At 42.6% G+C, this 11,570-nt stretch overlaps 1 protein-coding gene across 1 annotated transcript in view; it reads right to left on the minus strand.

Annotated features, from left to right (window-relative positions):
- Nucleotides 1-1,480: 1,480 nt before the first annotated feature.
- Nucleotides 1,481-11,570, minus strand: part of LOC134456836 (matrix remodeling-associated protein 8-like) — a 32,227-nt gene continuing 22,137 nt past the window's right edge. Inside the window, exons 8-12 of the mRNA XM_063208403.1 lie at nucleotides 7,332-7,484; nucleotides 5,357-5,387; nucleotides 5,043-5,110; nucleotides 3,853-3,930; nucleotides 1,481-3,479 (exon numbers count right to left, since the gene is read on the minus strand). Coding sequence (XP_063064473.1) covers nucleotides 3,454-3,479; nucleotides 3,853-3,930; nucleotides 5,043-5,110; nucleotides 5,357-5,387; nucleotides 7,332-7,484 — 356 coding nt within the window. The 3' untranslated portion in view covers nucleotides 1,481-3,453. The remainder of the gene's footprint in view (nucleotides 3,480-3,852; nucleotides 3,931-5,042; nucleotides 5,111-5,356; nucleotides 5,388-7,331; nucleotides 7,485-11,570) is intronic.

Genomic DNA, 11,570 nt, shown 5'->3' on the forward strand with positions numbered 1-11,570 from the left:
TCCAAGGACGTTCTGCCATCTAGCGACGCGCGCAATTATTGTCCAATTGTGTAGCTTATTGGAAAATGTCATCTAATTTGTAATAAAACAATAATAACCATTCCTCCAAGATAAAGGAGTTTATGAGTTCATTTTGAATGAATATCAGAAATAAAGTAGGGCCTATTGTTCTGTTTGTGACACATGTTTGGAGCTTCATGGCAACATATAGGCCTACAGTTTAGTCTGGATGTAGAGGGAAGACCGCTTCAGCACAATGAAGGTATCCGTCTACAGGCCCACCGATAAGGGGGGAGAAATGGGTATGTTGCCCCGGGCCCAGGGCGATAAGGGGCCCATAATTGGGTCCCCATTACATTGTACATATTGGATAGGGGACCCTTTCAGATGACTTTGACCTGGGCCCAGCGAAAGCTGTCAGCGACCCTGTCCGTCTATATAATTGTTTCCATTACTTCAATCAAATGGTCCATGGTAAATTAAGTGCAAGTGAATTTCCTTCTCATTTGTAAAGGGGTGAATTTATGCTTTGAAAAGCAGAAGGGGGCTCTAGGGCATTCCAAAACATATTCCTTGATAAAAAAAAAGGTTATAAAATTCCATTTAGAGTGTCACATTTCAAGGTTTGTACCTCATAATGACTTTTTTAAATGTTGGCTGTAGTACTTACTGCACTACAGTTTAGACATACATTTAGACTACATCCTACACGCATTACATCTTTCACAGTTTCCTGTCATATGTGTTACATGGTTATAAAACATGGTGCATGGTTTAAAAGGAGAGTGGAGGAGTAATGACATGCGTGATATTTTGGCTTCAGTCTGGGTCCACTCTCTGACATTTGCCCTACTGTAGTAGAAAATGGCCTCTAATGGACCGTGCAGATCCAAATATTGATGCCATTTTACAAGTGGAGCTACCTTTCACTTGAGAGCTGCACTGTCCCCTCTTGGCAAACCAAGTGAGACTTCAAATTACCCATTCGATACAATGTTTGTTTTAAAAAGCATTGGATTTCCACCTCCTAATGGTCTCAGAAACACTACGCTCCATTTTTATCTCTGAATGTGCGTGCCAAAATAAACCTATTTCTGAACCACCGGGCCACGTGTGCCATTTTAGGTAAAATATATTGGCTGAGACTGTGGAAAAAATGTGTTTTCACGAGCCATGCCCCCAATGGAGAGTAGCCGACTTAAGCAAGGGGACAGTGAGCCATTGTTGAACCATCTTGTACAACACAGAACTGTCTCTGTTGTATCGATGATTCATAGGTACAGCATATTAACTGTAAAAGACGGATTTCCAGAAATATGAGACCACCGCTGCCTCCATCACTGCTGGAGTTATGGTTATATTTTCATATTCCAGGAAAGAAGTAAAACCGTTCTAAATTCTTGGCCAAACAGCTTTGAAAAGTCAAAGACCTTTTCTTTATCATCTGTCTTAATGTTTGGTCTTTTTTAATGACAGGTTGAAGCATATTTACATAGGTTCTGTGTGAATAAGCTTCTCTCCCCTAATGCATTCACACATGAACAAATCCTGAATGAATTTCATGCAAGAGGATGCAAAGTATGCTACTCATGCATTATTTGCTATTTTCAAGACTTTTAATGGCATATAAAAGGTGTCGGCTAAATATTTGACATTTCAATCGCTCTCCCAACACACAAAGAAACATATTGACAAAATGAACTAAAACACAGTCACTACAAATAAAGAAATTCATTACTTTAAAGATGTGCTGAAACAAAAACTAAGTAGGACTACTAGGCAAGATGAATGTAGTGTCATACTGGCATTAAACGCTATAAAGGCAATTCCCCATCATTTTTTTGCTCTCTATAGAAGAAGTACGGAAGCAAGCATACTGAATTGATGCAAAGTACATACTAGTGATGCAAACATTAACATTGTGGTTAGATTAAGAAAAACAAAATACAGACGACGAGCAAAATCACAAAAGTAGCATTGATTAAAATGTTAATGATATTGCAATGATGATCATTCTGCCAGCTATGCTGTAGCCTAGTACAGCATACAGACCGACTAACATCGACATGGAGTGTGCTATCGCCAGAATGACACCTTCTTTCCTACAGCATCAGAAGTGCAAATGGGGAAAACATATGTAAGACTGGTGGAACTTGCTCGGATGTGCACAATATTGGCAACAGTGAGATTTGACAGCAAGCAGTAAAAATAGTAATATGAATGAATTGTGAAAAAAATGACATTGATTGCTTGACTCTGGTTAAAAAAACGTTGGTGTTAGAAAACGTCAACACAATCCATCACTCAAGATGATCATCAGCTTTGATTACAAATTCATTTGGGGTAAATGAGATCAGCTTTCATACAAAATATTTGATTGATTTCTGAGACTTTCAGTACAGTACATATTGAATATTCATAGCTGTGAACTCTGTGTGGTGGTGGTGGGGCTTTAAGTGCTGGTGCTGGAGTAAGAGTTGACATCACATGTTAAGTATTTAAGGAGATAAGAAATGTAATTCGTGGCAAAAATTATGTGCAGAAACATACCCCCTTTTTTGGCCGGCCTGTTGTCTGAGACAGCTATAGCAGATTTGAAAGAGCAGACCTACAGTGGCAAGGTGACATTTTGTACTTTTCCCATATCATCATTTCCATAGATAGGCTACTGATAATAATTGTATGTAACAGTTTGACAGAAAAAACACAATATACAGTAAAAATAAAAAACAATAACAGGACTTAAACAGGAATGTATAAGCAAACCCCTCTCCTCTTGCCTGTCTCAAACAATTCAAACGAGAGACACGAACACCACATTCAGAGGTGTTCTGGTGTGCAAGCGGATTCCTGAGAAATACTACAATGCCTCCCTTGGTTTGAAAGCCCCTCTCTCTTTTGTGTCTAAAAGATCGTCCGAGAATCAGGACAGGACAAAATTATGCAGAGCTTTACAGCCTTGTGCAACATGAATGCAGCTTGAAAGACACAACGTCCCTCCTTTTAAGTCACCGATCATCATTGTCCGTCATCAAAAGATCCTTTTTTTACTTCCTTTGTTTCCGATAAAGACAAAAAAACAAGAACGGTATACAAAAGAAATGTAACGCAGTTAAAAAGGGACACAGTGTATTGATAACCATATAATAACCATCGAAGAGATACTACCGCAAAAGCTTGACCACTAATGTCAGTGTATGCCACTACATACTAAAGCATACAATCTTCCTAAATAAATATATGGCTTTAGCAGTGATAAAACAAAGTACACATAGGGGCGTCAGCAAAGACAGCAAAGTTGGTAGCGTGAAGCTTATTGAAGAGCAGACACAATGGCAACACCTCCCTCTTGGCTTCACCCTTCACGTCTCCCTGCATTCTGGTTGGTCATCTCATCTCCACATCTCCATTTCCATTCGCTCTGGTCCAGCCAGCAGCCTATCGGGCAGCACCTCACTTCCACGACAGCTTTTCCATTTCTTCAAAACAAACAATAGAACAACAACAAAGCAATTGAACTCTCAGAGGAATGATGGCAGTAGCAAGTGTGATCTACATATGTACCGGTTTGTACTGTATATACTGTATGTATGTGTGTATGTACTGTATGTATGAACAGTATGTAACCTATGTACGTATGTACGGTATGCACAATCTGTACTTGAATTCAGAGGATTGAAGTCATCTATCTATCTATCTATCTATCTATCTATCTATCTATCTATCTATCTATCTATCTATCTATCTATCTATCTATCTATCTATCTATCTATCTATCTATCTATCTATCTATCTATCTATCTATCTATCTATCTAGGCCTGTCTATCTATCTATCTATTTCTTGTGTGTACCTCTGTTGAGGTCTACGACTCGTGAAGAAGACGGGTAGGACATCTCAGCCTGTTCCTTCATGATGTTGTTCTTGATGTCTGCAGAAAGAAAGAAAGAAAGAAAGAAAGAAAGAAAGAAAGAAAGAAAGAAAGAAAGAAAGAAAGAAAGAAAGAAAGAAAGAAAGAAAGAAAGAAAGAAAGAAAGAAAGAAATCACAGCTTGCTTTACTGATGACTTCCTGCCTGGCAATGCTTCTGAAAGTTCTATCCGAAAAGAGATCAAATGGAGCTTTAAATTGGAGTGGCACCAGTAAAAACTACAATCATAGGTCAGACAGCCTCTCTTCAGAGGGCTCCTAGCCACTTCCTCTGACCTGTGATATTTGTTGTGACTGGTGCCTCTCCAAGGTAACCGAGGCAGAGAGACATGCAGTGGAGGCCACACCACACTTGCAATCAAAGCTTGATGAAAACAGACAGCACAATCATAGGTAGGAACCTGGCCCAACCTGCCCAATGCTTTGCATGTGATGTGCTTGGCGCCAACCACAGATGACTCAAAACCAGGGCCCTCGCAAGACACAAGCAGTATGCAGAGTGCTTAGGGCACCAACCAGTGCTTGGGGCACCAACCACTTTGCCTCCAAAGTTGGGGCCTCTTAAATTGAGATTGGCTAAAAAAACATCATGAAAAAATATTGAATTGCATTGCAAAACATATATTTATTAATTAGTAGATTATTTGTATTATTATTATTTAATTATGAGGGGGGCCTCATGACCAGTTATGCTTAGGGACTCAAAAGCCTTAGCAGCGGCCCTGCTCAAAACTCTATGGGTGGACAGACAGACAGACAGACAGACAGACAGACAGACAGACAGACAGACAGACAGACAGACAGACAGACAAACAGACAGACAGGATCATGGCAATATCTGGCCCAAACCCCTTACGGAGGGGCAGGTAATATTGAAATACGAAATAATAAAACCTTGCACACTAAGGTAGTCACTGTATCTCTCACCACCAACATAATAACTATAATTACAGTACACTCACAGCTTGTCATTACCTTTTTTGTTGTGTGTGTTTTTCGTAGCATCTTATTCAAATAATGACAATGACAATGGAGTAATAAATGACAATGGAATAGTAAAGTCTCTGTAAATCATGATAATGCACAGACACATGTCTGTCCCTGGCCCACTCACCCCTGATATCTTCGTGATTGCAGTTCTTCATTCCAGTCGGCTCCATCTCAATCTCTGTCCTATTCACCCTAAATTGAAATCAGATTTGCCATTAGTTAACTTTTTTATTGGTTTCCTAAATGGTTTTTTATATATACTAAAAAGGTATAAGCGATGTAAGCTGCAAGTACCGTACATGGCTGCAAAGTATGTATTATTATAGCTATTTTTTTTTCGCTTGCTCCTTTTTGAACATTAAATAACAATGTACCATAAGCTATTCATGTGACATACATTACTGCTGTAATATATTGGTTTAGGAAAATAAAACTTACCGCTCACATCTGCGCACATCATACTCCACCTCTGAAACAAACAATAAACAAACAGTAAACAAACACATTTATGACAGAGTGACGGAATAGAGATGTTTGTAATTATGTTTGTTCTAATGTCCGGGACGTGCATGTTGCAGGACATGCGTGTGCCGACACGGTTGCGGACACGTTGCCAAGAGAATTTAATGTCAATGTTGCGTGCAATTTTGATATGCAAACGTGTGTGTGGTGCAATATTGACAAAAGCGTGAGGGAGAAATTTCTGAACTTCTATCTAGGGCCTATCTAGGCCATTTGTGCTTCTATGTGGGCAGCCGTGGCCTAGTGGGTAGAGAGTTGGTCTTTCAATCAAAGGGTTGCAAGTTCAAATCCCCCCTGACCTCTCCCTATATCTCCATCCATGGCTGAAGTGCCCTTGAGCAAGGCACCTAACCCCACATTGCTCCAGGGGCTGGAACCAATACCCTGAAAAATAGTAACTGTAAGTCGCTTTGAATAACTGAAAGCGTCAGCTAAGTGCAATGTCATGTAATGTAACGTTGAGATCGCAGTAGAGTCAAACAATGGTGGAGAACATTGATGCCCCCTAGATGACACCTCCAGTATTGTGCAAAGTGTTCTTGTCGTCCGGAAGCAAGTATGTGCATTCGGTCGCACGCTGTTGCATGCATAGTTTTAGGCACACAGCAAGCACATCTCTGGCGGAAGACTGGAGAAAACCAAGAGTGGAAAAATACTGTGTCAGCAAAGCGGTCTTTGTGATAAACCCTTTAGACAGGGTGGCAAATGGCTAAATTAGTATTCAAAATGTATTTATCTTTCATTTTATTGCCTTGTAAAAAAATGTTAACTGTTGCATTCACAGGCGGGCGAGGAGAGACATAATTAGATATGTGGGAAATTAAAATGAAGAAAAAAAATAAAAGTGAATGAGCACCAACAGAAGACACCATTCAAACGGAATATAAACAGACAGTCTGTAGTAGACTGTTTGACTTCATAAACAGTTAACACAGATGTCTAAACACTGCTCTCTCCAGCGTGCTCATGGATTTGTGTCAAAGACTCAAACACACATACACATACACACACGCGCGCGCGCGCACGCCCACATGTACGTACGTACGCACGCACGGGCACGCGCGCACACACACACACACACACACACACACACACACACACACACACACACACACACACACACACACACACACACACACACACACACGACGTATTTTTGTTATTCTGCCTGTTGGGACTGTGCGTACCGTATGTACTGCATGTTCCTGCGTTTGTTACGTAAAAAAGCATAAACACAAACACTCTGTGTATTTGTGTTCCCATGTGTATTACAGACAAAGTCTTTGTATAATTTGTGTTTGTACGTGTGTGTGTGTGTGTTTGTACGTGTGTGTGTGTGTGTGTGTGTGTGTGTGTGTGTGTGTGTGTGTGTGTGTGTGTGTGTGTGTGTGTGTGTGTGTGTGTGTGTGTCTGTGTGTGTGTGTGTGTGAGTGAGTTTGTGCGTGCACATCCAACAATGTAATTTAGAGCGTGTGTGTGTGTGTGTGTGTGTGTGTGTGTGTGTGTGTGTGTGTGTGTGTGTGTGTGTGTGTGTGTGTGTGTGTGTGTCTACTGTACTGTACCTCTCTTCCTGCGCCTGTGCGTGTGTGTGTGTGTGTGTGTGTGTGTGTGTGTGTGTGTGTGTGTGTGTGTGTGTGTGTGTGTGTGTGTGTTGTACTCTACTGTACCTCTCTTCCTGCGGCTGTCAGTGTGTGTGTGTGTGTGTGTGTGTGTGTGTGTGTGTGTGTGTGTGTGTGTGTGTGTGTGTGTGTGTGTGTGTGTTATACTCTACTGTACCTCTCTTCCTGCGGCTGCGTGTGTGTGTGTGTGTGTGTGTGTGTGTGTGTGTGTGTGTGTGTGTGTGTGTGTGTGTGTGTGTGTGTGTGTGTGTGTGTGTTGTACTCTACTGTACCTCTCTTCCTGCGGCTGCGTGTGAGCAGGATGACGGCAGCGAGGACGATGGCGAGGAGGAGGAAGATGGCGAGCACGTAGCCAAACTGGTTCAGGAAGTGACTACGCGGCTCCGGCACGATGAAGACGCGTGCCGTCTCCACCATGTTGGTGTCTGTGGAGAAAAGAATGGCAATTAAGTAATGCAACCCTAATGTTTACGTAATGCTTCAAATCACTCAGTTTTAGTGGTTCATCAACTTCTGACTCAGTGAAAGTCACTTCTGAATTCACTCAGTTTTAGTGGTTCATTAACTTCTAACTCAGTGAAAGTCACTTCTGAATTCACTGTGACACTTCTGTGTCACTGTCTGTTAGGCTGAATCCCATTTCATCCCCTAGCCCTATGCCTTTCCCCTTCCCCATCCGTTTTGTGCGTTCATGTGAAGGGCTAGGGCTGTCCCAATTCACATTCAGAGAGGGGAAGGGGTAAGGGGAAGGGCTTTCTACCCCTTCAAACAGAGATTGTCCGAGGGCACACTTCAAACGGAGGGGTACGGCTGATTTCCCTAAATGCATTGCGAATGCCTTTAAAAAATGGCGGCATCCAGAAAAGCAGTATTTTCGCCATAATTTACGGCTTTACAGTTGTAATAATTCTTGCATTGTACTAGGTTTAACATTGTCCCAATGTGTAAAGGTCATTGTCTCCATGAAACCCACATGAAAAAAATAGCTATTAACATCAACCCTAATGCATGGAGGATGTAAATGCTGTGTCATTCCGCGATTGTTAAAGGGGTGTCTCAATTCGTAGGGGGTTGCGTTTCAAGCCCTACGTCTTACTGCTCCGTTTGCAGGGACGAGGGGCAAGGAGAAGGTGTAGGGGTAGGGTTAGAAATTAGAAATTGGATTCTGCCTAACCAATTTTAGCCTAAGCCCTTTTTGGGGAAAGGTGCCCTCTCCCTATTAAAACCTAAATAGCTCAGCCTCCAAAGCACATAAAAACATTAAATAAGTTGCTAGAACCTTCATTTTGCACTAGAATCTGTTCATTCAGCTCTAACATACCCACATTTTTTCATAAAACAGCTCAATCTCAAGAACCAGCGTATAACCAGTTAGAATGCAGCGTATAAGTCGCTCCAGGACACAATGGGTTAAAGCAACAATTTGTAGTTTTTTCACAAGCATCAAATCATTCCGTTTCTGTGGTTCATCCCCTTTAAAACAGTCAGTTTCCATGGTTCAACTTGGAACAGGGTGGAAGGGACATCTGAATTCATTGTGCACAGTTTCTCCACCTTGCAGAAACAAGTGACAGTTAACCTTTAGCAGCAACACGAAGTTGTTTTTTCAAGCTCCAAATAATGTTTATAAAACCATTTCAGTGGTTTATAAGCTTGAGTGAAAGGCACTTCTGAATTCACCACACTGCCTTCCATGGGCTAACTGGACTAATATAATCAAGTTCAGAGGTCCTGTCTTTGTCTCAAATGGCACAATTGTGCACTTCTGGAACTATGTTTCAGTGCGTAGGGTACTCACACTGACAAATTTGGTATATTCAGTGCACTGAAAGTGCCCAGAAGCTGGCCTAACAACGGTAAAAAATGCAGTGCACACACAATAAATGGCTGCCATGTTGTTAATGTAACGGAAGAAATGTGGCGTTTGGCTCAGTAGAAGTGTTTGGTCAAGTCTCTTACATAATTCTGTAAGTAATGTTGATGAGACATCAATCACGTCACGTTAAGCCGAGCACTCTATTCGAAATAGTTACCATTTGGGGTGAAGGAAATCACAAGACTCTGTGTAATGTAAACATTAGCATTTAATAGCATTTATTTACATTATAACAGATATTTTGGCGAGCTATAGCTATGCTAGTCTGTTACTTCCAGCAAGGGCAAACTTTCCCTCGACACTACGTACTAAAAGAAGTCAGTGTACTGTGTGCACTGTGTACTAGAAACAAATGCGCCTTTTGAGACACTGCACCTGCCTCTCTATTGTTCTCCGTGAGAGAAAATTCTGCTACTACTTGTAGGGTGGCCAAAGAAGAAAACTAATACTAAGTGCACCCTTAAACAGGATAGACAACAGTTATGGTAAATGGTAAATGGAACTACAGATGCAGACTATTTATAGAACACACGATTTCATCACTTCCTGAAGTTATTTACATTGAATGTCTCACTTATACCCATTCACACACACACACACACACACATTGACACACTGCCTGAGAAGGCTGAAAGGCTGCCATCAAGCACGCCACCACGAGTGAGTTAGACTGCTGAAGGAGACATCCGATCCAAGTCTAATAGGTTACAGGAGACTTGTCATAGCGTTGAGTTATGTTGTGGAGCAAAGTCTTTAGAAAAACAACAACGCAGCACTAAACTGCACCCGAGGATACTACAGAGCGAGAAAAAGATTTTAGGATGATTTAAGGTCGAAAAACAAAAACATTCCCCCTCCGTTCACCCTTTCCCTCTGACACATATTCTCTCTTTCTCTCTCGCGCTCTCGTTCTTTCTCTGTCTCACTCTTTTTTTACTCCCCCTTTCTGTCTTTGTCCCTCTTCCCTTCCTATCTTCCTACCTCTCTCTCCCATTCTCTCTCTCTCTTGCTCTTTCTCTCCTCCATTCTCTCTCTCTCTTGCTCTTTCTCTCCTCCATTCTCTCTCTCTCTCTCTCTCTCTCTCTCTCTCTCTCTCTCTCTCTCTCTCAGTCGTTTACATGTGCTTTGGGCTCTAATGAGTTCCAGACTTGATGTCATGCAGCAGCTATTTTTTTCCTTGAGGAGAAAGGGAAAAACATCACCGCGGTGTGGCGAGCGAGAGGACAGAGAAGAGAGGAGAGGAGAGGGAAAGACAGGAGGGGAGGGGAGGAGAGGGGAGGGCATAGGAGAGGATTGGATAGGAGAGCCGAGCAAGTGAGAGGAGAGGAGAGGAGAGGAAAGCAAGAGGAGAGAAGAGGAGAGGAGAGGAGAGGAGAGGAGAGGAGAGGAGAGGAGAGGAGAGGAGAGGAGAGGAGAGGAGAGGAGAAGGAGTGCATGGCTTTTAGGCTGTGGTTGGGTCAGACGGCCTGGATGAAAACTTTTCCATTTGTTTAGATTGCCCATAGCTGCTCGAGCTAAATAGCACTGGTCTTCTTCTCGCACCCGTCCTATGGAACGCATGAGCCTCAACATTTCTAACATGCCTCGCCTGGTTTGTTTTGACTTAAGAGGTTTTAGGCTGCAATTGATAATCATTAAGGTGAATATATAATAAATATTGGAAAAACATTTGTGATAAATAAAGGACACTTTCTTTGACAGGAGACATAACAAGTTACCATACAAGTGGAGAAATTGATTTGCTGTAATGCAAAAGAATGCACAAATCAGAAATTGACCTGCCCTGCAAAAGTAAATCAAAATGATCCATGGTTGTCAGCCTGCTATGTGGAACATTTAACATCAAATGAGAGCAGGGTGGGCAGTGCAGTGTGCGTTTGGCCTTTAAAGAAGAAATACTAGCTCACGTGCACAATAAATCTATGGCCCAGAGCTGTCAGAGTAGTCTGGAGGATAGAGGAGAGGAGAGGAGAGGAGAGGAGAGGAGAGGAGAAGAGAAGAGAAGAGAAGAGAGGAGAGGAGAGGAGAGGAGAGGAGAAGAGAAGAGAGGAGAGGAGAGGAGGGGAGAGGAGAGGAGAAGAGAAGAGAGGAGAGGAGAAAGAAAAAAGGAGAGACGAGAGGAGTGTAGAGGAGAGAAGAGAGATAGGAGAGGAGAGGAAAAGGGGAAAGAGAAAGGAAAGAGGAGAGGAGAGGAGAGGAGAGGTATAGAGAGGAGAGAAGAGAAGAGAGGAGAGTAGAGGAGAGTAGAGGAGAGGCGAGGAGAGGAGAGGAGAGGAGAGGAGAGGAGAGGAGAGGAGAGACGAGTAGGGGAGAGGAGAGGAGAGGAGAGGAGAGGAGAGTCGAGGAGAGGAGAGGAGAGGAGAGGAGAGACGAGTAGAGGAGAGGAGAGGAGAGGCGTGGAGAGGCATAGAGAGGAGAGGAGAGGAGAGGAGAGGAGAGGAGAGGAGAGGAGAGGAGAGGAGAGGCGTGGAGAGGCATAGAGAGGAGAGGAGAGGAGAGGAGAGGAGAGGAGAGGAGAGGAGAGGAGAGGAGAAGAGAAGAGAAGAGAGGAGGAGAGAGAGCAGAGCAGAGCAGAGGAGAGGAGAGGAGAGGAGAGGCGTGGAGAGGAGAGGAGTGGAGAAGAGAAGAGAAGAGA

The sequence above is a fragment of the Engraulis encrasicolus genome, chromosome 10 (assembly GCF_034702125.1).
Source record: "Engraulis encrasicolus isolate BLACKSEA-1 chromosome 10, IST_EnEncr_1.0, whole genome shotgun sequence".
In the NCBI taxonomy this organism is placed as follows: domain Eukaryota; kingdom Metazoa; phylum Chordata; class Actinopteri; order Clupeiformes; family Engraulidae; genus Engraulis; species Engraulis encrasicolus.